The 25,002-nt window shown below is 54.1% G+C and overlaps 3 protein-coding genes and 1 long non-coding RNA gene across 6 annotated transcripts in view; 3 read left to right on the plus strand and 1 right to left on the minus strand.

Moving 5' to 3' along the window:
- BAK1 (BCL2 antagonist/killer 1) overlaps positions 1-4,637 on the plus strand; it is a 13,684-nt gene extending 9,047 nt beyond the window's left edge. The window contains exons 5-6 of the mRNA XM_082069176.1: positions 501-681; positions 796-4,637. Coding sequence (XP_081925302.1) covers positions 501-681; positions 796-900 — 286 coding nt within the window. The 3' untranslated portion in view covers positions 901-4,637. The remainder of the gene's footprint in view (positions 1-500; positions 682-795) is intronic.
- LOC309448005 lies at positions 4,557-11,134 on the minus strand. The gene is made up of 3 exons (XR_014185705.1): positions 10,918-11,134; positions 5,954-6,017; positions 4,557-4,837 (listed from the first exon to the last, which is right to left on the minus strand). It is a non-coding gene; the product is annotated as an uncharacterized lncRNA (long non-coding RNA).
- On the plus strand, positions 10,467-14,673 carry LOC309448002 (translocator protein-like). Of its 3 annotated transcripts, none has more exons than XM_082069173.1 (6): positions 10,467-10,492; positions 10,622-10,725; positions 11,148-11,244; positions 12,636-12,842; positions 12,955-13,093; positions 13,968-14,673. In XM_082069173.1, exons 1-6 carry the CDS (start codon positions 10,482-10,484, stop codon positions 14,148-14,150), a joined length of 741 nt encoding a protein of 246 aa, XP_081925299.1. In that variant the 5' UTR covers positions 10,467-10,481; the 3' UTR covers positions 14,151-14,673. The 3 variants fall into 3 exon arrangements, with proteins under 3 accessions (XP_081925299.1, XP_081925301.1, XP_081925300.1); XM_082069175.1 differs by lacking the exon at positions 13,968-14,673 and adding an exon at positions 13,716-13,955; XM_082069174.1 differs by lacking the exons at positions 10,467-10,492; positions 10,622-10,725 and adding an exon at positions 10,774-10,894.
- Positions 14,674-19,564: 4,891 nt separating this feature from the next.
- On the plus strand, positions 19,565-24,960 carry APOBEC2 (apolipoprotein B mRNA editing enzyme catalytic subunit 2). The gene is made up of 3 exons (XM_082069282.1): positions 19,565-19,947; positions 22,693-23,240; positions 23,766-24,960. The coding sequence occupies exons 1-2, from the start codon at positions 19,820-19,822 to the stop codon at positions 23,231-23,233; spliced, it is 669 nt and encodes a 222-aa protein (XP_081925408.1). The 5' UTR covers positions 19,565-19,819; the 3' UTR covers positions 23,234-23,240; positions 23,766-24,960.
- The last annotated feature ends 42 nt before the right edge of the window (positions 24,961-25,002 follow it).

A 25,002-nucleotide genomic window follows, 5' to 3' on the forward strand; every position in this document is an offset into this window, starting at 1 on the left:
TAGTTTCCGCTCCTGGCTGCATGCGTAGCAGCTCCTGAGCTCGCTGCAGCCTCCAGCCTGACGCCTTAAACCACCGCCAGGTCCAGCTTAGCTTGTCTAACACCCTTGCCCATGAAAGCACAGGCCCGGCAGGCAGCTGGCGTGCCCTGTGTTTGGGTGGAGAGCTGGGGGACAGGCAGGGTGGTGGCAGGTCAGCAACAGCCACCCCAAAGCTTCACCTCCAGCCGTTCGGAGCCTGTAGCTGCGCAAATGGGATTTGGAAATTCCTTTTTGCCAGGACATCCCTAACCCAGCTGGCTGAGGCAAACAGCAGCTGTGACCCAAGCCGTGTTTGTTCTGTTCTGAACACACCTGTGGTTGTTGGTGGCCACACGTCATTTAGACACAAAATTCCGTGTGGCTGGGATGCAGCTCAAGGACCAGAGCAGCATCCCCAGCCCTGCCCTGGGCTGCAGAGGCCAGGGAGCGCTGATGTAACCAGACCATCGCCTTCCTTCCAGCTTGTTCGAGAGTGGCATCAACTGGGGCCGCGTGGTGGCACTGCTGGGCTTCGGCTACCGCATGGCCATCCACGTCTACCAGCAGGGCATCCGGGGCTTCCTCTGCCGCATCGCCCGCTACATCGCGGACTTCATGCTGCAGAACCGCATCGCGCAGTGGATCGCCCAGCAGGGAGGATGGGTGAGCCTGCGGGTCGGGGGCTGGGGGCACTGCTGGGGCGCCGGGCTCACCCGGGGGCAGCAGCCCGGCCCGGGCAGCTCTAACACGCTCTGGTTATTCTCTGTTTCTCGTTAGGTGGCTGCACTCAGTCTGGACAATGTTTACGTGACGTACATGCTGGTGGCGTTGGTCCTGGTCGTGGTGGGGAACGTAGTGGTACGACGCTTCTTCAGGCCCTGACTGTGGTGGGGGCAGAGCCCGGGGGGGCCCGGCCAAGCTCGCTCTCAAATCTCTGCATTGACGTCTCCCAAGACAGGGAGGATTCAAGGGACCTCCAAGAGAGAGAGCAGCTTGGACCGGTGACCCTCCCGCCGCAGGGCCCAGGGTCTCTGGCACCTATGCGGACACCACCAGGAGCTATGGAGAGAAGCAGTGGGGGGGACGGGGGGGAACGTTCAAATTTGTTGTCTGTTTTATGCCTCGCTGAGGACGGCGCATCACTGTGCCGCTCCTGGCACGCAGCGGCGAGGCGGAACAGGCTCCTCTGGGGTCACAAACATGCTGTGATGATGCTGGGGTGTGTGTGAGCGTGTGGGTCTTGTCCGCGCCGTGGGGCAGGTGCAGAGCCCCCCATTGCAGATGGCTCTAGCCCAGCCCCTGCCTGCGTTTGACGAGGGATCGCAGCCTTGGTTGCTGCAATCAATGTCTCTACGTGAGCATTAGCCTGTGCGGGGCTTTGCTTTCACCTTCCTCTGCTCCTGAGCCCACGTACTTGAGCCTCCTCTTTCCTTTTCACAAGCATCCCTGCCCCTTTTTAAAGAACCGCTCAGGCTCCCTGTGCTCTGCCCGGGCTGGTGCCGCTGGCGGGCGGGATGTCCCTGCCCAGCGCAGGGCCCGTGCCAGCCCGGGGGGCACCGGCGGGTTCCGCACACACCCCCGGCGCTGCGGGTGCTGGGCGGGCAGCCCCCCCGCCCCCCTGCGTGACCAGCTGGTGCCCTCTGGGCGCCGGGGCTGCCGGCCCCTGCGCGGCACGGCGGCGCACGAGAGCCCTGGTTGAGCCAGGGCTGCAGTGTTTTACGGCTTCCCAGAGAGCAGAGCCGGCCCCTCTGGGCACAGCGTCTTTGGGAGTGACTTGATCTTGTTCCGTTCATGACTAATGCCTGAGCATGATTTTTAGGGGAGGGAGGGAAGGAGGCTCCACTCTCCCAAATCTTCCTGAGTTTTGCGAAACAGGGGGATCATCTCAGCATGACACGTGGCTTAGATCTGCTCTTTTTACTCCAAGTGACTCTGTAAGGCTTGAAACTGTGACTGGCCCTGTCTGAGCCGAACCTGCTCCAGCACCAGCACCCCGGCGCAGGCCGGGAGGGAGCAGAGGGCGCGGAGCAGCGGTGCCGTGTCCGTGCTCCTCTCCTGATGCACGGGGCCCTCTGGGCTGGAGCCTGGGACAAGGGGAGCCCTGAGCAGGCTGAGCTTTCCTGTCACCTGCTGCAGTGGCCGCCACCAGAGCCCCCGGGGACAGGGACCGGGGAGCCCCCCCTGCCCCACCGTGACTCCCACATTCCTGACACAGCTGGCTAACCTGGCTTGAAAACACTCCAGTGTTGCCTTCCTACATTAATCTCTACCTTCAGATAAGACCTTTTTCCCCTCCATTTCTATCCCTTGCTGCAGTTTGAGCTTGTGACCACCCACCCTGTCCAACACAGGACAGGACAGCTCAATCCTCCCTGCAGCACCTTAGCAGGACCTGCCAGAATTCTGTAACACTTATGCCAACACATTCCTGCCTCTTTCAACATCAGAATGGCAAACCATTCATCCTGTCTCCGTATCAGGGTCTTTCTGTGCTCATCATTTTGATCCCACCTGTTTCTGCGTATCCGTTTCTCTGGTGGAGTGCTCTGGACTGCGCTTAATAGAAAGGCATTAAAACATTTGCTGTAATATTCCTCTTCTCTATATCTGTTTTGGTTGCTCTATTCGCTCGGTGTGTGCTGAGCAGCACAGGCCTGCAGGGGTTTCCGCGCTCGGGCTTTGCGGCTGCGCTGACCCCGAGCAGCTCGGAGCCCACGAGCTCCTTTCTCCCCTTGCCGGGGTGTTTCTTTGCATTCACCCACACGCAGCTTCACTCCCCATCGTGCCACCTCTTCACCTCCTGAGCACATCTGGAGGTTTCCTCGCGATCTCAGACTCTTCTCTGGTGTGAACCCAGTCTCGCCAGCTCGGTGGCATCTGCAGTTTCCCGTCCCCACACCTCACCTTCTTCTGGCTGAAACACCACCAGGTGGAGCCTTTTTGCCGCGATGAAAATGAATTAATTGTCATTTTCCTTTTCTGATAATCGCCCCCATTCTTGACGCACCACTGTCCTCTCAGCTGGTGTCTGGTGCGGTTGTGTGTCCAGCAGGACTTTTTCAGAGGACCTTGGAAAGAAAACAGTACAGCAGCGTTTATTCACTACGGCACTGACACCCTCCTAGGACTCTGAGCTTGGAGAGAACTTGTGCTTGTCCCAAAAGCCGTGGGTGTTTCAGCGTGCAAACCAAATTCAGCTGTAGGCCAGCAGACTTGAAATAAAGAACGTTTTTCAGCTTTATGGCAGCTGATAAAGCCAGTGGTCCCAGGACACAGAACTTTTAAAATAGGTGCTGTAGCAACGTTTCCATTTGAGCGTTTTCTCAGGGGACCTGCGGGGCTGTCTCAGGGGGTCGGTGCGTTGTCCCCCTCCGCTCCCCCCTCCCCACGCTGCTCACGGGTGGAGGAACAGGCTGAGCGGGGTGCGGGGGCGGCCGGTGTGTGGTTCTGTGTCCCGTCACCGCGTGTCCCCAGCCCTGCGGCGCGGGACGGCGGGACGGGGCGGGACCGGTGGCGGCGGAGGGGACGGGCGGGCTGGCCCAGCAGCTGGTGCTCTGCGGGTTCGTGGACCCGCAGCGGATCTACCTCCAACCCACCCAGGGCCGGCGGGTCTGGCCGCGCTGCCGCCGGCCACCCCGAGCACCTTCGCTGCTGCTCTGACTGGCTGTGCCACTTTGGAATCTCTGCTTTAGAAGCAAGAGCTCCAGATAAAACTACGTTCTTAGAACAACCCCAGCATGCCCTCGCAGGGCTGAATCAGGCAGTTTACTCTGCAGGGATAAAGCCCTGATCAACTATGATATTTTTAAGCAGTGTAAACTTTGTTCAGCCAGCAGCCCAGTCACATATTGTATGATCTCCTGTCCCAGACAAGCCCATCGATGCACTGAATAGCTGCTGGCCCTTCCCAGCCGCTGGTGCCACCGGGGGTGACTGTGCCCAGGGCTGCGGCCTCTTCCCCTCTAAGGGAGGTGGCTGGGGAGCTCTCAGTGGGAGAACGAAGGCAGAAGCTGAGGAGAAGGCTCTGCCACGGCTGTTCACAAGCAGGGGGTGTTCACTGAACCGCTCGGGTTGGAAGGGAGGTCTGAGCCCCGTTCGGAGCCAAACCCCGGGTGCTGCGGGGCCAGAGAGACCAGCGTCCCCATGGCCGGGGCTGGCGGCAGCGTCCTGGGAAGCTCTGCGGGATGGGGTTCACACGTATACTTGAAGCCACACTATCACTAGTAATCCCGGCTCTTCCTTGCCCTTTCCACAGCACCAAAGCGCACGGTGTTCGGCACCGCTGCTCCCCAGCCCCCCGGGTCTCCCCCAGCACTGCGGGGGGACGGGGCGTGTGATGAGCAGTAGAACACGCACTGACTCTGGGGGAGCCACCGGGAAACACCGTTTGTGCCGGGGGGAGGAGCCCGCAGGCTGTCCCAGCAGCAGGGGGAGCGAGCTCTGCCTGCGGGCAGCTCATCTTTGAACCGCGGGCAAAGGGGCTGTGCGGACGCGGGGGGGTTGCTTTTATATGAATAAACATTTCTTTCACAAATATGCTGTTTTAAAATGACATAATATATATTATATATATATATATATCTGTGAAAATAAAAATGGAACATGCAGTGCAAACTCTTTTCCTGGCTGTGTCGAGGGTTTTCTTCCAGAAGCTGTTCTCCATTGCAGGCTGCTCTGGGTACATTATAGGTTCTCCTGCACAAGATATTTAGTCTCGGTTGCCCCAGTAGTTTAGGGATACCAGCCCTTCTTATGGTTTTTCTAGCATAAAGAGCCAGATAGGTAGAAAAATCTGCTGCTGAAGGTTGCTTTGCCATCCCTGAAAAATAGTTGCTTTGCAACAAATACCGCAGGGATGAAGAAGCTGCCATAGGAATCTGCTGCGTGAGCAGCTGCCCAGCCCACCCAGAAGTGCGGGATCTGAGCTGTGCCGTGTCCACACCTCCCCGGCAGGAAACAGGACAGGAAACCGCAAAGGAAAACCCTAACAGAAGAGTACAACAGGATCCTCAACGGCCATAAAACACCCCAGCAAGTCAAAGGGAATTGCGTGTTCTTATCACAAAAGCTCAACACGCACAAGACAAGGAGGTGCTGCCGCTTCCCTGTCCTGGGATGACAACCCCTCTGTTAGTGAACAAGCGCAGCTGGTTTAGCAGCACTGATTGGGGTGGGACAGCTGGGACTGTGCCACGCTAATGAGCATGTGTCTTGTTAATAGGCACAGACACAGCACACCTGTGCTAACCACCCCAGTCTGCAGCCACTTCTCCTGATGCCTTCCAGCTCCAGCACGAGGCACTACAGACCCCGATCTGGGGCTGGGGGAGCCTCCCTCTGGAGCCGCAGTGTCCTGGTCACTGGTTGTGCTGGGAGGGGAGACGTCCCCATCACTCCTTGCTGATGAACATGAGCATCCTTCCAGTCCTGTCCTCCCCTTGATCCCGCCTGTTGTGGAGAGAGCAGTGGGATCTATGGCGGGTGCAGGACTCTGCGCTGGAGCGGAGGGGCGGCCCCGCACAGCTGTCACCGCTCTGCCAGCTCAGCCATGGAAAGTGACTCCACAGCTCCGTGTCATCGCAAACAAGTCTGTGTGTCCAACAGAGCAGTGACAGCTCCGGGCCACCCCCTCCAGCGCCCCGGGTGCTGGGTTTGCAATTCCTGCCTCCAGCGCCCGTCAGTTAAAGGGAGGGAGGGGCCCTGCAGGGCAGGGTGCCTGGGGAGGTGAGCGGGGACCAGGGGGAGCCGGAGGGTTTGAACCCAGGCCGTGCCTGTTTTCTGCAGCACTAATCCCATGGAATGTGCAGGGGAGTGTTGGGAGGGCAGAGGAGACGAAGGCTCCGGTTATAAATTGCTGTAGAAAGAGTGGGGGCTCAGGCTTTCCACACAATCAGCCAGTAGCAGATTAAGCATCGGAATCTAAATAAATATTTACCCTCTGGTTCCTGGTCTCTATAAATAGGTGCGTGACACAGTTGCCAGTTGGTGCTTCGGGATCGCTGCAGTGAGATTCGAGCAAGTTCAGAGTATTTCCAGTCACATAATCTCGCATGTACCTGGCTGACCTGGCACTCTGCACACAGACCCACAGAAACACAACCCAGCACAACCCAACCCAACACAGACCCGACACAACCCAACATAAACCCAACACAGACCCGACACAACCCAACATAAACCCAATACAAACCCGACACAACCCAACCCGACACAACCCAACACAACCCAACATAAACCCAGTACAAACCCGACACAACCCAACCCAACACAAACCCGACACAACCCAACCCAACACAACCCAACACAAACCCGACACAACCCAACCCAACACAACCCAACATAAACCCAGTACAAACCCGACACAACCCAACATAAACCCAATACAAACCCAACACAACCCAACCCAACACAACCCAACACAAACCCGACACAACCCAACACAACCCAACACAAACCCAACACGACCCCACACAACCCCCCGCCAGCAGAGCTGCTGAAGCTCCATCCCTTGCTGTCTCTGCCTCTCTGTGTGAGCATGGGTTAAACTTTAACAAAAGAGAATTGGCCCTAATTAAAGAGCCAGCTGCTCCCATAATCCACTTTGTGTCCTGCCCCAAAACCAGATCAAGCTCCTAATTAAATTATTAAAAAAAAATTAAGGCCACTATTATTGAAGTATTTGCCTTTGGCCATTCAAATAAGATTGACCCTAAACCAGAACCCAAGACCTGGTGGCAATCTAGATCTGCTATTTGAGACAAGTACCTTATAACTAGAACTGGGTTAAACTCAGAACAACCCAGCGTTTTGCGGAAATAGAGGTTTTTCCAGTTAATTTCCTGGATATTAAACGCGAGTGGGCAGGAGCTGGGAAATCACACTTGCTTTTATCATCTTCATTTCTTTAATAAAGCCCAGTTTCAAGTCTGCGCTCAATACACCGTGTAGACGTCCGCTGCTCATCCGGTGCTGTGGGGATACTGCAGTAATTCGGGGCCCTGGATGGGTCTCTGCTGTGAATGAGGAACCTCTTCAATTACAGTCAGAACACCTGATTCAGCACAAAGCCAGCAATAAATTCAGTTTTGTACTTCGAACACTCATTGAAGGAGACCAGACCATACCGCTGCCTCTGTACAAGTTGTGTTTCCAATTCAGAGCCCACTCTCTCCAACAACGCCTTCTTATTTGCCTGAACCACCGCTCTGCCTGTCAGCTCATTCACCAGAATAGTCCAGGGGAGTTCTCTGGCATTTTCCAAGTGCTGATTGTGCTCGTCTGGGGGGATTTACACCCGTGATTTAGGTGGTGGTGTTCTACACTTACTCTGCAGAACCGGCCCCAAAGGTCAGGACGCTGAGCTGGAGGAGGTGGACGAGGTCTGCGCGGCCCGGCCGGCGCCTCGCAGCTCACGAGCAGCACGAGACCTTCCACGGCCCTTTTTCCTTGCGATCTTGCAAAAATCTGTAGCTAAATAATGACAGCAGCGGTAATGACTGTGGCTCAGCTGCATGTCCTCAAAAACCAAAGCCATCCTACCACCAGGCACCAGGCGCCATCCTGCCCCAGGAATAAGGGGCGTGAGTCCCCTGGAGCTCACCAGTCGCTGCCTGGTGCTGCTCTGAACCCCCAGTTCGTTACCTGAACCACCTGGAAATATCTGGGAGATTTTCTGATAGTTGCAGAGAACCCAGCTGAGGGTCCAGGGGCGACCTGCTGCTTTTTTGACCCCTTGGGGAGGTAAACGCTGCCTCCCAGTTTCCGGCTGTCCCCAAAACCCCCGCAGGAAAACCCTCTCCCCAGTTTCTTCCCGAGGGGTGAACATCGCGCCCTCACCCCAAACCTCTCCGGCTGGAACTCCGCACCAGGGGAATTTAGGGCACATCAGCACACGAAAATGGACTTGATTTAAGTGAGAGCAGCGCTTGGAACTGCAATAGCTTTTCTCAATTAACTCCGCATGTGGGAAAGACCTTGAAACGCATTTTAAATTACTCTATTAAGGCATTATAAAATCCTTGGTGAACACTATTATTCTGGCTCCCTTTAAACCTGATACCCCAATCTGACATTAATACAAGGGTTGCGATCATGACTTAGTAAGACAGAACCAAGCCGCTGGGTTGTGATAACGCTCACCCCCGCAGCGCAGCGCCCGGCCAGGGGCTTTGTACCGTTCCTGCAGGACATGGTGACGTGGGTCAGAATCAGCGCTACAAGTACTGTGGGAAAGCCGGTAGTACTGGTTATGGTAGTTGAAGGCAACATTTTTAATGTCACATTAGTGCTGGGCTGGGTCTGTGCATGCGGTTAATTAAAGAGGCTCAGCTAGAGAGTGATAATTCGTTAAGCTGCATAACTTAATTGCTCACAATCATCTTCCCGTCCCCAGACTAAGCTGCTCCTACCATGAAAGCCGGTGTTGGACTCTGCCCGTTAAGTTCATTCTTTGGCTGCAGAGGCGCAGCCTGCGGGCGCCGATAAGACGGAGCGTTCCCCGCGGTTATCGCGCGCAGCTCCGCAACCAGCTCCGCTGCCGACCAACGAGCGGCGCTGCGGGGGCTCCAGCAGCCACAATGCGCCTCGGAGCTCAGCCCGACCGCTCGGCTCGGAGCTGGTACGGACAGAGCCCTGCGGGACACACAGACCCGGGGGCACAGGCACCAAAGCCTGAGCCCCGAACCACCGAGGAGCCCTTTCTGCTTCACCTCACAATGGGGTTTGTTCCTGTGATCAGTTATAATCAGCCAGGAACCAGACGGGTCCTGTGCCCCACAGCCGGGCCAGCGCCCCCGCGCACGGTCCTGCAGGCAGCGCCTTCAACACACCAAAAACTGACTTCAGTCCTAAAAAAGGTGTTTTGAAATTCCCTCTAGTGGAGAGAGGTTGGCAGCTCAGGCTCAGCGGGCGACCCACATCCCCTGCCCAGCACCGCCCCCGCCCACGGGGCAAAACCAAGGGACAAGCTGGATATTCCCAGATATTGTCCCAAAATCTTGTTTCAACATGTCTGGGAATTTTGTAAGACAGGATTTTATTCATTACAAATACCGCTAGGGGAAATTTTCATATTGAAAAAGGAGAGGTTTATGGTGAGCGCCGAGGCTGGCAGGACGGAGCTGCCCGGCAGATGTGGGGTCTGGAGGTGCCTCCCCGGCACCGCCGTGGCCTCTGTAACCCAGAGAAGCTCCGGCGGCTCCCAAGGAGCGTGGCAGATTATGCCGGAGCCAACCCAGCATCTCTGTTTTCAAAACTAGGGCAGATTGATATATGCTGGTTTTCAATAATATATTCAGGTTAACAGGGCTTTTATATTTGGGCAACTAATCTTGCAGAGGCTGAGAACCTCTTGGGACAATGTGCAAAGGTTGCTAAGAAGAGGAAAACAAACACGGTTGTGTAACTCAGTTCTGTGTCTTTTCCTCCATGAGAGCGCTGCCGCGATACAGCAGCGACCCGAAACCCAGCAGTAACGTTACCGTAATGATCAGCAGCATACCAAGATCGAGTGTAGAAATGATCTACTAAGAGGTCGTTCACCTCACCTTGCATCGCTGTGAAGTGATTCAAACCAGAAATATTGAGACATCAACTTGTGGTAACAGCGGAAAATGAACGTTGTGCTAGAGAAGCCTTTCGGGCATTGCGGGGCTGCTGGCGCAGGGCGCTCGCGCCGGGGACGCGCAGACACGCTTGTCTCCGTATTTGAACTCTCGGTCACCCTGGTCCCGGCACGGAGCCCCGGCCGGTGCCACCAAAGGCTGCTCCCAGGCTGGTCCTTGTCCCGCGCTCCCTCTCGCGTCCCTGCTGCCCTCGGTGCCTGCGAGCGCCTCCAGCTTCCTCCTGCACGTTTGTTACTCATGCAGCATCACCCCCCGCTTCACGGATTCACCGAGATCTTCTTGATTTGACCCTTACTTTTCAATTCTTCCGGCATATTAGGCTCTAAAATAGCCTGGGAATACAGCTGCTCTATGCCAAGCAAACCAGTAATCACAGGTTTGTGCTCAAGCCCAGGGAAGGAAATACCACCAACTAAAAACTGTGGGATTTCTTGCTTTCTGAACAAGTTGCCACAGCGCGGTGACGGCAACACTACCCGGCAACCTGTGAGAGACGCGGCTGACTTGACCCCAGGGAGTAGCTGCATCGCTGCTTGACAGACGTTTCCAGCCGCAAATAGCAACCAACTCCAAAGGGATTTGCAGGTGGCTACTGCTTGATAAATGTGCACTGCATCTGTTATTGCAAAGTGGCAATTGTGCTCTATAAACACAGCCCCGCAACAGCAGCACATGATTGATGCTGCTGCGAATCTGCCCCTTCACTCTGCCTTTTTCCTGCTTTCTCCTCCCACCAAAAAGAATTTCCTTCTGAGCCCAATAAAACAGAAGATCCCATTGGTTCTGTGTTATAACAGTAATATCACGTTCTGCTAGGAACCAGCAATTCTGCCTGTGTCCATGAAATGCCGGTAATGACCCAGAACCGAAGTAAATTAGAGTTTAATTTCCCATCCCTTGCAGACAGGTCACTAATGGAAATTGATTTCCAGCTTTTTTCTGTTCTCATTTAGCGCGCTGGTGTCGTGTCTTTATTTCAGATCCAAGTGGTTTCCAGCGCATTTGAGCCCAAAGGCCAGTGTACAGGCGACCACCAAAAGCTCCCGGTTAATCAATGTTGTGTTAACCACGGGGGACTGGCATGGTAGGGACACCCCTGTCCCCACATCAGGCTCCTTCTGTCCCCGACTCTGGGACAGACCCTGAGATGGAGAAAATCCGCAGAGTTCCCGTCTGTGCAACATGTGCACAATCCCGCCGCTGTGGACCCGATCCCTTCCGCACAAGCTCTTGTGCAGTTACCACGTTCATTCGTAGGTGACACTCTAATTTGTACCTTTGCATGCCCAGCGCACTCCCAGCCCGACAGAAATGAGACGCTTGTCCCCAAACCAAACCTGGAGCCCCGGCTGTCCCATCTCAGCCGTGCCCGGGCCCAGGAGCCGGTCCTGCCCCCGCACGGCTGCTCAACCACCCAAATCCCCTGTAACTCTTCCCGAAGGTGGGCTCTTGTGTAATCTGATACCGCCACCGCGCACCCTACACACCCTTTTTCCCGCTATTTAGGTAAAACCGAGCTGCCGGCTGTTTCGTCGCACGGCAGCAGCAGACGCAGCGCTGGCCTCGCACGTCCAACCCCTTTTCTGTGCAGCACTGAGAGCCGGTAAGGTTTTTACAGCTCCTACCGCGTTACGGTGTAACAGCGTGACAGTTGGGTGGTTTTCAAGCCCCGGTCCGTTCCGCAGCCCCTCAGCCTGGTCTGGCACCTACAGAGGAGGTGGGAGGAGGGAAAAATGTACTTTTCCCACTTTACTTTTCCGAAGTGCCATGGAGGAACCAGAACTCCGCTGCAGCTGCTTCACGCTGTAAAAGCAGACCAACGGCTATTGTTTTGCTCAGTGTTCGGTTGACTTTCTGGTTCCACAGACAGTTTAATAGCGCTATAAATAGTCTGGTAAAGGAATTGTTCGTTAGGGGTGCTGTCTGGGGTATTTGTCCCTTAGCGATGTGTAAATTGGCTTGTACTGCTGGCGTGTGTTTCTGAAGATGAATGCTTTGTGATGTGATGGTCATAATAACAATTAGCACAGGCCATAGCGAGGCTTCTCTCTTCGTGCGTTGCTGAACCCCGGTCTTGCCCGGGTGCATTTGGTCAGTGGTGTTTTGTGCTTACAGCGGCAGCACAAGACTGCTCTGTGCCTGGAGAATCCGGTGTCTTCTTCCTGATGAGCACTAATTTGGGTTTAATTGCTTGGCGGATCAAACGGGCAGGTCATACAGAGACCAAAGGAAGGAGCAGACGGGCCGGTTCCGAGCCGCGGTGCAGCTGACGGCCGGGTGTTGTCTTAGCACGACTGTCCCATGTGGGAGAACCATCTCACCAGTAAAGTCACTGTTCCTTCCTTTTAAGCAAGAGGAAGACGGTGGGCAAGTTAAGAAACTCCTCTTGTGCCTCAGCTGTCGGAGGGGGAACCCGGCTCTGCCTGCCGGGGCTGCGGGGAGCGCTAAACCAGGTTCACTGGGCGCTTAAAACCTGCTGCAAGGCTGCGGGCTTGTTATGGATCTCATTTAAAATAGAGACCCATGGGGGAAAAGCAGATGAAGTCAGAAGGATTCTGGGCATGAACCGCCTGGGTCTGCACGTTCAGAATAACGTGCAGGGCAGAGATAACGCTCTGGCGGGACGCGGGGCCGTTGGAGCCGTGTGCTGTCTGACCGGGCACCGCGCGGGAGCGATAAAGGAGCCGCGGTCCTGCCCTCTGACAGCACAACCGCCGGGCTGAACCCCGCCACACCAGCACCGCACCGAGGCGGGAAACAGCAGCGGGAGCTTTGCTGGGCAGATCGAGGGGAAAATGTAACATGACAGATATAATTACCCCTATTCCAGAGATGGGGAGATGGGCAGAGAGGAGCCAGCAGCAGAGCTGAATGCAACATTCAGTATTTACCTTCTGCCTTGCAGACTAAAGTGGAATTAAAGAAAAAGCTTGAAAGATCCAAGTAGGAAAAAAATGTCCTTTTAAAGTGCTGGTTATCGTTTTTGTCTTGCAGCAGGCACAAGGCTGCGTCAGGCCACCGAGGAAGGATGTGGGCTTACACTGTTGGTTTTACCGTCCTGCCTCATGTTGGAGGTTTCCTTGGCTGGTTCATTAACCGCAAAGAAATACCTGTTTGGTATGAGAAGCTGAAAAAACCTTCATGGTGTCCATCCCGCAAAATGTTCCCTGTGGCTTGGACCGTCCTGTACACGGGCATGGGGTGAGTTCCGCGTCCCGCTCCCCCCGTCCTGCTGGTTCTGACACAGGGAAGAGCAGACATTTCAAACTCTTCAGTCCCACTGCAAACCCCTACTGTGTGTTTGTCTCCACAGCTATGCCTCCTACCTGGTGTGGAACGAGCTGGGGGGCTGCAGCAGCAAAGCCATCGTCCCCATGGGCCTCTACGGGGCTCAGCTGGCCTTGAACTGGGCTTGGCCGCCCTTCTTCTTCGGTGCCCGAAACCTGCGGATGGTAACGTACCCACCAGCCCTTCCTCTGCTGGCAGCTGCTTCGCTGGCGCCCCTGCCGCGGGTTTTGGGGCCGTTTGGAGCTTTTTCTAAGTAGCATTGTGCAATTGTGAAGAGAGCTGCAGGAAGAGCTTTTGCTCAGACACAATTGGTGCTGCCCCGGCTCCAGACAATGCTATCGGTGCCGTGCAGCCCTCGCCTGCTCCTGCCGCGCCGATAGCTGCCCCACCGGCACAGCGGGAGATCGGGGAGTCAACAGCCCCGCTGCTGCAGCTCCCAGTTAAGGGTTGGGCTGCGAGATAAGTCCCCCGGGAGTCACACCCTGTGCCACGAGCAGCCCGCTCAGCATCCCCGGGGACACGGGTTGCGAGGGGCTTATCGAGCACGTACAACGCGCTGCAGGGCCCGGGGGAGGACGCGCGAGAAGGGCGGCACGGCAGAGCGCGGCCCGTGCTGTGCTCAGAAAGCACTTCCCTGAGCGGCCAGGGCCCGCAGCTCAGCGAGGGGCAGAGTGGGACTTAAGTTTCCACCTGAACTGTGTCACTCTGCGGATGAAAGGTACATTTAGAAAGTTTGTTAAGTGATAATAGTATTGACACGGGCATGTTTCTGTTCTGTCTGCATAGGCATTAGCAGCAGAAGGCTGCACTGATCATCATGGACAGTGAATTAATTTGCAGAACACAATAATGAACAAAAAAACTAACCGTTTTGGCTCCTGGTGTGGTGCACTCAGATCCCACCGATTCAGAGCCAGGGTCCTGGGGTTCTGGATCACTCCGGGTGACTTTTGGGTGCTAAAGCTCCCCCGTTGCTGCTCCCCGTGGCTGCTGCGGTTCCCGGGGCCAGCAGCAGCGTCACTCTGGTCTCTGCCGCAGGCGCTGATCGACATCCTGTGCCTGGACGCGCTGGCCATCGGCACCGTGTGCTCCTGGTTCCGCATCCACAGGACGGCCGCGCTGCTGCTGCTGCCCTACCTGGGCTGGCTGGCCATGGCCACCTGCCTCACCATCCGCATCTGGAAGGACAACCCCGAGCAAAAGCCGGGAAAGAGCGAATAAGAGCAAGACAGACACGAAGGCATTTTCTGAAACTAAACTATGCTGGTGTGAACCAAGACCTAATGATCCGGGGGATTCATTTAGGGGCAGTGCCGCCTCCTCCCGCGTGCCCCGTGGTTGTGCAAAGGGAAGGTTTGCACCCGCGCCTGTGTGCTCCTGTACAGTCACCGTGTGCCCTTAGCCTGGGCACTGTTTTCTCCAGCACTGTTGAGGTTTGGGGGCTACTGCCGTGCAGCGGCCTTAGCGCCTCCAGGTCAGATTCCATTCGCCAAATTAGGATCGCATGATCCCAGCATAATTCAGAGCAGAAATCCTGGACCCCTCGGAGCCGCTGCCATTCCCCCAGGAAGCAGCGCTTGTTCACACACGTGGTAAATCCCACCTCCTGGGACCAAACAAAAATGCCCTTCGCTCACGCACACCATTTTTTAAGAACTTTTTTGCTATTTGTGCTGTTGCTTCATTTTCATGTATCACCTGGTTTGCTCTTTACACCATTAAAGTTTTACCTGCCAGCGCCTGAGCAAGCAGCGATCTGTCTCGTTCTGCTCGGGAAGAGACGGGGCGCTCCGGCTTCTATTTGTGGAGTAGGAATGATTGAGGGCACCGCCGTGCCTGTTGTGCTCTGGAGAGCGGGGAGGCAGGAGAAGGGACAGCCGGCCCCGCTCTGCGCTGGGGAGATCCCGCTGGAGCTGGTGAGTGACTCTAGAGCCGGTTTCAAACCTGCAGCGTGTTAATAGCATTTCCAAATAGAAACACCTCCCTCCCCCCGCCTTTGCCTTTTTTTTGTTCAGGTAAAGGAAAACCTGGAATTCAGAGTAACAGATTTTTTATCTTTTAATGCTTTCCCTCCCCATTTCCCAACCGGTGTGATTAACCGACTTGTTCTTGTCTTCATTTCAGCTCCTCTTCCTTCCCGCCCACCTCTAAGTGCACCAACTGCCTCTTTGCTACTTGCGTTTTCCTGCAGGCAGCAAAAATAGCAAATGTTCCTACATGTAACAGACGTAACAGCTTGAAATCAATTGACAAAGTTGGATTCAGCAAAGCACCCTCTTGTATGAATATTTAAAGCATCATTTAGTATATTGGCTGTTTGAACAGACACGCTAAAAACCCTTGCATAAAAACAACTGTAATGGTGGGAGATGCTCGTGGCCGCGCAGCCACCACTGGGTCCGGCTCTGGGTTACACACGGACCGCGGGAGGAGGAGAAAACCAGCACGGGTCGGTGCCCGAGCCCCAGAGCAGCGAGAGATCCGGGCTGTTTCAATGGGTGACGTTTGCAGTGTGAGTGACAAAGGGGACGTCAGCGGGTGTGCTCTGCGGGAGCTCGGGCTCTCCTCCCTGGCACGCACCGTCTTCCCGAGGGGCTTTTCCTCCTTTTCCCCAGGGTATCTGGAGGGAGTGCTGGGGGGTTTTGCTCGTTCCAGCATCCGCAGGCAGAACAAACGCCCTTGGGCGCCACGCAAGGTGTGTGCGCAGCTTCCCCTAAATTAGCTCATGGAACAGACACCACGTCCCACCCGGGGTCAGGGACACTCACAACCCACAGTGGGACGTGTCGCGATCCCCGTGGCTCCCGCGGTGACTCAAAGGCCGTGCATTCGTGGCAGATTTCACGGGGTTGTGGCATTTGGAGGGAAGAGCCACCTCCCAGATGACCATGTCTAATGATGATCCCTCTCTTCAAACTTCAGCCAGAAAGATGCGTTTGATATTAAACTGATCATTACACTTGATCTCAGCCCAAAGGGCACATCTCTGGGCTGCTGGATACGCAATATTTGTGCACAAACAAAATCTCCCTGCCTTCCAGCCCAGCCTCTTTTCCTAAGCCTTGTCTCACTCAGTGATTTACCAGCTGTTCCAGAAAACACTGTGCATCAGTAGTAAGGAACTTTAATTGATTTGCTGATGTCTGGAGCGATGTTATTAATAAAGCACAGAGTCAAACGCTAGAGAGGATTTGCTGCTGAGCGCGTGTGCACTGCAGAGCGCCGGCTCGGGCCAGCGGCTCTCCTGCCGCCCTTCGATAGCGTGGGCTGGCGTGGAACATAAATTGCTGTGGCTCCCAGCACCCGTAGCGTGGCTGGGCCGACCTTCCCCTGAGCTGCTCCCAGTGAACTGCGGCACAGCCCAGCAGGACGGAGGCCGTGCTGCTCGGAGCCGTCCTTAACTTCCAGTTGGGCTTGGAATTAACTGGGCAGCGCCTGCCAACAGCCCCGACCGCTGCCCAGCTCTGCGGCAGCGCGGTGACGGGCGCCGGGGACCAGGGGACAGGGAGGACCAGGGGACAGGGAGGACCAGGGGACAGGGAGGACCAGGGTTTAGCGAGCAAGGAGGCGAGAGCATTGCTCGCCCCGCCCGCACCGCGGCTCACGGCAGCGCCGCTGCAGCAGCTTGCACGGGGGACGTGGCACCGTCCCGGTCAGACCCCAGGGACACTGCGGTGCCTGTCACCCATTTCTGCCCCTCCTTTTAAATCCTGGCGTTGTGGCCCTGCAGCAGGACGGAGCCAGGTAGGAGCCTGCGGGGCGCGGGAGGGAAAGCTGCCTCCGCACATCACTGTCAGAGTGTTTATTTATTTGTCACGTAGCGGTAGTTACAGCTGCAAAAAGCAGGAGGGGGATTGCTGCCAGACAATGTATCTAGGGAGATGTTTTGTTAGTGCCACCAGCTGTCCCCCTGGAATAGAGAGCACGGCTGAGCCATGACTCACACAGCCGGGATCTTATTTCACACTCACATCTCTCAGAAAATGTTCCTGCAGCCCGAGAATGCAATAAAAAGCTCCTTTTCCCAGCAAGGTCTCTTCTACAGTCCTTTTGTGATCAGGAAAGGATAAAAGCCATTTTAACTTCAGGAAAGTAACTCCTGCTGCAATTAGAGGAACGGCAGGTGACGTGCCCGGGAGATGGGTCAAGGCAGTACAGCATTGTTTGAGTATCTGTTTAAGGTGGGGAAAAAGAGTCAAGAGATTGTTCAGAGATGCCTCCAGAGTCAATGGAGAAACTCTTCTGGACTTGGAATGATGTATGATCGGATCTCAATATCCAATATTCCAGCTAAGCCAGAAAGCTGCTCCCACAAGGGGTTTTGCTCTTGGCCTCTGGTCAGGCTTCCTGGCCTCGGTGCCCTGACACGGTGCGGCCAGACCTCCAGAAACAGAGGGCAGGCTGCCAGATGTGGGACACAGCTGCCAGATGTGGGACACAGCTGCCACGGGACGGAGGACGGGCTGGGCGGGAAAGCGCAGCTTGGGTGTGCGCGGGGATGGAGTCGGCTCCATGGCCGCCCCATGGCCGCGTCAGGTCCCCATGCGCGGGGCAGAGGATCAGCCACGAGGGGACCGTCCCCGCTCTTCAGAACGAGCTGACGGAAAAGCGTTTCCATCGCTGGCTTCGCTCCTCCATCCCACGCACACCCACTCTGGTACACGTGTGTGCTTCGGGGGAGCCAGGGTCACTTAAAACCAACCCAACAGAACCGATCAAAGCCTCCGTTCCTACGGCTCTAACGCGAAATGTCAGATTGACAGCAGCCCCGTGGTGTCCCTTTATATTTTTGGCGCGGCAGGCGCTGCAGGGGGAGGATCGCGGTCCTGCGCTGCCCTAGATGGAGCTGCGGAGCGGCTGGCGAGGGCCGCACCGGGGACAGTCCTGCGGCCACATTCCCCAGATTAGATTAGAGCCAGCGCTGAGCCCGCGGGGGGCCCGGCCAGCGGGAGCCAAAGGCTGCAGGAGAGACGGGACCCGAGCCATCGAGAGCTGCCAAAAATAAAGAGAAGTGGGTCCAGGGGGCTGAAGAGGGGGTGAAATGCTGCTTTAAGGTATAAGGGTAAGAAGGAAACAAGCTGTCACTCATTAAGAGAGGATTCCCATCCCCAAAAACACTGCCTGAAATGTCAAAGGTGAGAGTAATTGGACAGGGGAGCTGGAACTGGAGCATAGTTACCATGCGAGAGGCAAAACACTCCACCTGTCCTCCAGGAAACTATTTTAAGCTTAAAAATAAATAAAATTCTGCACCATTAAAATGAAACATATACGTTCCACGGATAGGATGTCTTGGAACTTGTCAAATCCTTGACTGCGCTGTTGTCACAATACTCTCCGTGCCAGCTGTGACAGTCCCCAGATAAACAGCTCCTCGTCACCGCCAACAGGGTCTGTCCCAACCAACAGCGTTCGAGTGTCACCAACCCCAACGATAATATTAGTTATTAGCTACGACATTAAATTATGTGCCCAATGGCACAAATGTATTTGACTTTGTGACAGACCCCTCCAGCGTCGCTCAGGAGCTGACCACAGCAGCATCACAAGCACCGGGCTGGCCTGAGAGCAGGTTTGCAGATCTGTTTGATTTCTATGAAACAGTTTATCCTCCTCAAACCAAGAGCGGATTTTCCACCAAGCGCAGACTGAATACTCAAATATTGCTTAATATTTCATATTCATCCAAATCCTGACAACGCTGGGTTCTGAACTAAGTGCAGAACCCAAGATGCTGGCGATGTGATTTCCAACACGCTTTGGCTAAGACACGAGCTCTGCTCAGTAACACATTTTCCATTCACTTCCGCCCTCATGGCATAGCAGGATTAGGCTCAGAAAAGTCTTACTCGGGTTTTGTTTGGGCTTGGCTCACATGGGATTTATACAAACTTCAAATGATTTACAGCAAGAAATTGGTTCACATAATCCTGAAGGAGGTAAAAAGATACAATCTCCCCCAACCCAAATATACAATAGTCTTTTTAGAGCTCGTTTAAAAGCTTCATTACACCTGGGTATCCTGCCAAGTTCCCAGAGCCTCTTCACGAAATTTACTTGATACAGTGCAAACCAAACACCCCAAACTCGTGTCAAGGAAACCCTTCAGACACGCAGGCACCGGGGAAAAGTCCCAGAGCAAGGGGCAGATGCTCAGCACGTGCACTCGGACTCGCCCTGCGCCAGCAGCACTGCCCACGGTGAATAAGGCTGATTTTAAAACAGGTGGGAGAAGGTTCTGGCTGCGTTTACACCAGCACGAGCGACAACGGCTCCGCCAAGCCGGATCTCCGCTGCGCTGCTGTGTGCAGGGCCCGGGCGCAGGACGGGCAGGCTGAGCGCGCTGGGGGACGCTCCGCGCGCCTTTGGGGCCAAATCCACCAACAACAGCGTTTTTCAGCAAATGGAATAGGGACTGTCCCTTCTCTCGCTGGCCGGAGCCAAACCAGTGGTCCTTCAAGGTCAGCGACACCGTAAACTGGCACTGAAGGCAGATGGAAAAGCCGCCAGCTCCGCGTCTTGCCAGCTATCTGTCACACCGGTGGATAAATAGATACTCCTGCTCCCAGGATTTTCTGTCCATTGCTTAACCCGCCCACAGCAAAGTCGTCACTTAATTTTAAATTAAAAGGGGGGCGAGAGCGATTGTTACAAAGACCTAGAGAGAGCAAGGGAAGGAGGCGACATCTGAGAGCCGAGTCGTCCTGCCCCATCCAGCCTCCGGCGCTGCTGCTTTGTTCCATATTTAGCTCCTGACAACTGGGCCCAGCGCAGGAACTCCCAGCTCTGGTTTTCCCTCCTCCCGCTGCCGTCTCCTCTCCCCAGAGCTCTCAGAAATTGCTCTTTCTTTTTCCCAGTGGCCATAAGTTAACACCGCGACACTCGGGAGGATGGCGGAGAAGCAGGAGGAGCCCAGCAGCGCGCAGAACGGCGAGCCCGACAACGCCGAGGAGGGCGAGGAGAAAAAGAAGAAGAAGTTGAAGCGGGAGGACCTGCCGCCGTTTGAAATCGTGACAGGGTAAGAGGTTTGGATGTAAATATGAGGGTGCGAGGGAGTGAAGTGGGGACGTTCAAGGGCCTTCTGAGTGCTCTTAGACGGTGCAAGGATGGCTTTTGCTACTGCGGGGTTTTGCTGAACGTTCTGCTGGGTTTTGCGAAGGACAGATTCACAGTGGGCAGGCAGACACGTCTGCTCCACACAAGCAGGTCTGTTTCTATGGCACTGACCGATTCCCCGCAGCGCAAGCGCTCCCGCTGGCCGCAGCAGGGCCGCTCGCCTGGCGCATCGGGATGGAAGGTGCCAGCCCTTGGTGAGCACTGAATATCGATTTCTTGCTGTGATCAATGGCTCTTGTCTGAAAGTTTCTCAATCTGTGGATCAGGAAAAAATGCTCCTGCTATGGCTGATTTGCTTTAGGGACCTAAGGGATAGATTTTTCAAGAGAGCTAGAAGTCCATGTTTTCAAGGGCTCCATACACACAGCTGGAACGTGACTTTCGGAAGAGCCGGACGCACAGACAGGCACCAAAACCAGAGGCGGTTTCAGGGAGGAAAGCGGCTCCGCTCGCCCCACCGAGCCCGGCCCTTGGAAAAGGCAGAACAGAGATCTGCTGGGACGCTGAACTGCCAGGCGTAGTGACAGCTGCAACAGAACACGACCTGTGTGATCTGCTGGCTCCGAGCATTTCAAAATGCTCCCTGTAGTAGCAGCAAGATGCCCCACGTTGCTCTTCCCCAAGCAGTCACCACGGCAGCGTTCCCAGCACATAAACCAAACCCAGAATTTCTTCCAGCTGCTCGAAGGCAAAACTCAGGCCAGGTCTAAATCCCCCTTGGAATCCTCCTGCCTGTGACACGGTCACCGGTAAGAGAGATTCTGCAAATGCAATTTGGCTGGCATTTCTGAAAACCTCCTCGCTAACCCAACGAGATGGGCAGGAATAGGTGCGCTACTCACGGGTGAAAATGCTTTCCCAGCGTCATCCTGCGATACAATGATTTGATGACATGAATGGCAGGGATGGCGTGTGCTCAGAGAGGGAAAGGGGACGAAGGGAAGAGCTGCTGGGGCTCAGGAGCCGCCGCGCAGGAACCGCGGGGGACGGGCTGGTGATGCACGGAGCCTCCTGTTAACATCCCAACCCACGCTCAGCTGGTACCAGCGGATTGTCACATTCTACACCCTGGTACCGAGGGAGAGGAAAGTTGAAGTTTCTGAAGTGAAAGCACTCGGGTGTTTGTAAGGGATCGCGGAGCTGTCATGTGGGAGTATTCATGCCACCCTCGTCACGACACCATTTGGAAAAGCGCTTATTTATTTGGTGAGTTCCTGCAGAATCATGACTAAGTGTCCTCTGAGTATCAGCTTATTACTAATTCACTGGCTATTAAAGGAAGTAAAGCAGAAATCCTAAAGGACCGTGAAAGAGGTCCAGCAATTCCTACTTTCATTTCAAGAAGTGAGTGCAGACTGTGCCCCAACCTGGTACGATCACTGTTCGGATTGCTCTAATTATTTACAGATTTTCAGCCAGTAAAGCCAGTTGTGTGAATTACAAGAAAACACATAACTGCAGCTGTGGAAGCACTTAAATTCAATTACACTGCATTTCAGTTTGAGCCCTTGGATTAGGGGCATTTTATGACGCACAGCCAAGTTTTCAAGCTGTTGCTCACAGCTCCAAGGAGCCCGGCTTAAACGAGAAAATACTGGGAACCCGATCACTCTGTTTAAGAATATTAACCTCTTTTTTGTCAACATTGGCTCAACACAGCGCTGGATAGATATAAGCCCCATCTGTGCATATTTCATGACATTTAAGTAGACACATTTATTGACACTTGCCCAGGGTGTGAATGAGGCTCCTCCAGCAGTGAGGGATCCCTGTTCCTGGTACCGTCCATGGGCACAGACTCTGTGATCAATGGGCCCAGCAGGAGCGTCTTTCTTTGTGAATAGCTGTCAAAGAGCAAGCAAAAGGACACTCTTTATCAGCTCAGATAACCTGAGACCATGGTACAAATAATCACTAAACGAATATTTAAATCTAAAGAATACATCCTACCCGTTTGCAGCATCTTTCAGATAATAACTCAAGAAAACTCCTGGCTGCATTAAGACAAATATGGAACATGAAGAGAAATGTCTGAAACTCTGCAAGGGGAATTAAACATTTATGAAGACTTGTATTTAAACTTCTAAAATAACACAGCTAGAGCAGCTTGACAATAGCTGTAATTTACTCTGAGTTACGTATTTAGACAGCACAATACTTACAGTTTCATGTATCAGGGTTATAAGCCCACCTAAAGCTCGGATGAGAGGAGCACAACGTACCAGATGATTAGTGCGTAATCAATGAAATGTTGTGCTCCCACTTTCCACTGTTTCTCTTTGGCTGCGCTGTGCAGCCTTCGCTCCCACCCTCTGCAGCACTCAGCAGGTCACAAGGCACATTGTCAGCAGTATCCTTTCCAGCTCTCCACCCACCAACTCTCAAGCACCGGTTCTTGTACCGATGTCTCCAGGGCAGCCTGGTACCTGTCAGAGAACACAGGTGCTACCAGATGATGCAGCTTCCCTCCTTCACCCCTTCAGTCAGGAACCCAGCTCAATAACTTGTAATTTTTAATGTATTTTTATCCTCCTATTAAAAGGCATCTCCTTTTAATGCAGAGAAACACAGCGACTTGTCGCTAAACCGATGCCATAACCCCTGTGATCCACCTCTGAGATGCTTCTCTCCTCTCCCCTCTCTACAGGGAGCGCCTCCCAGCCATATTTTTCAAATTCCAGTTCAGGAACGTGGAATACAGCTCGGGCAGGAACAAAACCTTCCTGTGCTACGTTGTCGAGACCCAAGGCAGAGAGTCGGTGACTTCTCGGGGTTACCTGGAGGACGAGCACGCAGCCGCCCACGCAGAAATGGCCTTTTTCAACACCATCCTGCCCAAGTGCGAGTCCAGCGTCCGCTACAACGTCACCTGGTACGTGTCCTCCAGCCCCTGCGTGACCTGCGCCGACCGGATAACCGAGACCCTGAAGAAGAACAAGAACCTGCGTCTGACAATCATGGTCGGGCGGCTCTTCATGTGGGAAGAGCCAGAAATGCAGGCGGCCCTGAAAAACATGAAGGCAGCCGGCTGCAAGCTGAGGATCATGAAGCCTCAAGACTTTGAGTATGTCTGGCAGAACTTTGTGGAACAGGAGGAAGGAGAGGAAGCAAAGGCCTTCGCGCCGTGGGAGGACATTCAAGAGAACTTCCAGTATTACGAGGAAAAGCTGGCCGAGATTTTGCACTGAAGCTCACGTGAGTGAGGATTTCCACAGGGTCACGCGGCTCCTTGCGTTAGTATTACAGAATCCTCCTTTCTTAGGTTGTTAAAGGCGTAACCCTGAGCCAGTTTCAGCTGCTGTTCCCCTCATACGTACCTGGATGCTGAAAACAATCCCAGCCAGTCCCTGACCCCTCGGGGGGGTAACGCTACAGAGCTCCCACAGCAGCCACCTAAGGGATTGGCAGCTGTTGTTTCTTCTCAGAGTAAACACCTCCAGGAATAAAGAATAAAAAGGCACTCAGGTCATTAGGTACAATGTTGTTCCCCATATGCATGATGTTCAGGACACATCTGGAGACAGTAAGAGGAATGTAGAAAAAAGGGGGATTTCCCCCACTCCCAAAGTCCAGTCCCCTCAGAAAAAAACCCAACCACTAAAGGAAATCAGTTACCATTGTAGAATCCTCTTTTTTTTAAGGGGTACTCAAGAGTCACTTATTTAACCCATAAAACACTAAAGCATTTGAAGCTTCTACTGTGTCTTTTTCCCTCCCCAGGACCAACAGAGAGAAGATGCAGGAGAGATGTGACAGACTGGGACACGCGGGACCCCCCACGTTCCAACGCCGCGATTCCTGCAGAGCCACCACCAGCCTCTGTGGGACGAGGCCCTGCCGGACTGCAAATACATCCACACCGCACATCTCCGGTGTCTGGGAACTCTGTGGTTTGTTTTGTTCTCCCTCCCCACCCCAAACCCACCCACGCTGCCTCTGCTCACAGGAAAAGGTGCCAACGTCCCCGTGAGGGATGCGGGGACACACAGCACAGGCTGCAGGACCCACAGACGGGGGCCACTTCATGAGAAAAGACCTTAGAACAAAGCTGCCTGTTAGATAAATGTGTTTAGAAAGGACATAAATGTTAAAAAGAATGGGATTTAAGATGAAATGTAAAAACCACACCTCAGTTTTCTTCCTCCGTCCTCCTCAATAATCAGAGTTGTGGTCTGAATTAGGACTAAATGGCCTATTCTAAATTATGATGGAACTCCAAGTACTTCAAATACTTTCTCCCCTTGTTCAATGATGTTTGTGATACAGAACTGGAAAAAGCAAAGTGAAATAAAATTGGAAGTCACTGCAAAAACCTATAGCCCCGTTTATTCCTTCTTCTCTATTTGCAAGTCCTAAATGTAACGTGACAAGCAAGGCATCCTGGGACAGCCACACATGAGAGGGAAAATTACTGAATGTCAAAAAGATTTCCAGAGTGCAAACAAGTGAGGGAGACACAGAGAATATGGGCAAACCGCTCCCCACATAAAACAAAGCACAGACCAGCCGAGGCCACGGGCACGTTCGTCAGCTCAGCCACTGAATGAGCTCAGGTTTGTTGCTCCATCAGTTCTTCCCATCACCGGCCAACCGGCCACGTCTCTCACCTCACACAATGGTACCACGTTCTGGCATCAATTTCCAGAAAACAAAAAGCAACAATGAGAACACCTTTGCGGAGCCGCTGTGGACTCGTGGACGACTTCTCCTTGCCACTAGATTTACAAAATAAATAAGCATAAGGACTAAATCAATGACTGCTCTTAGTCCACTCCAGATCAGCTAAATACTCCAAGTTCCTATTTGGCTTACTGAGTTTAGGGTTTTTCCAGTTGTGTATTTAGCTACAGCAATTACCCACCAAATACAAGTTTACAAAGGGTGGTCAAGACACAGAGAGAGCAATAATATGAAGATCTTAGAGACACTGATCAGCAAAGAGACCACACAATACAGC

The sequence above is a fragment of the Streptopelia decaocto genome (assembly GCF_964273445.1).
Source record: "Streptopelia decaocto genome assembly, chromosome: 19".
Taxonomy (NCBI): domain Eukaryota; kingdom Metazoa; phylum Chordata; class Aves; order Columbiformes; family Columbidae; genus Streptopelia; species Streptopelia decaocto.

Excerpts from the sequence above, each read along its gene's own strand:
- LOC309448002 (XM_082069173.1), top strand. Across the intron at positions 10,726-11,147 it reads AACCACGGGGGACTGGCATG|GTAAAACCGAGCTGCCGGCT; the intron begins GTAGGGACACCC and ends CCCGCTATTTAG. Across the intron at positions 11,245-12,635 it reads CTGTGCAGCACTGAGAGCCG|CAGGCACAAGGCTGCGTCAG; the intron begins GTAAGGTTTTTA and ends TTTGTCTTGCAG.
- APOBEC2 (XM_082069282.1), top strand. The coding sequence starts at position 19,820 with ATGGCGGAGAAGCAGGAGGAGCCCAGCAGCGCGCAGAACGGCGAGCCC. Across the intron at positions 19,948-22,692 it reads CCGTTTGAAATCGTGACAGG|GGAGCGCCTCCCAGCCATAT; the intron begins GTAAGAGGTTTG and ends CCCTCTCTACAG.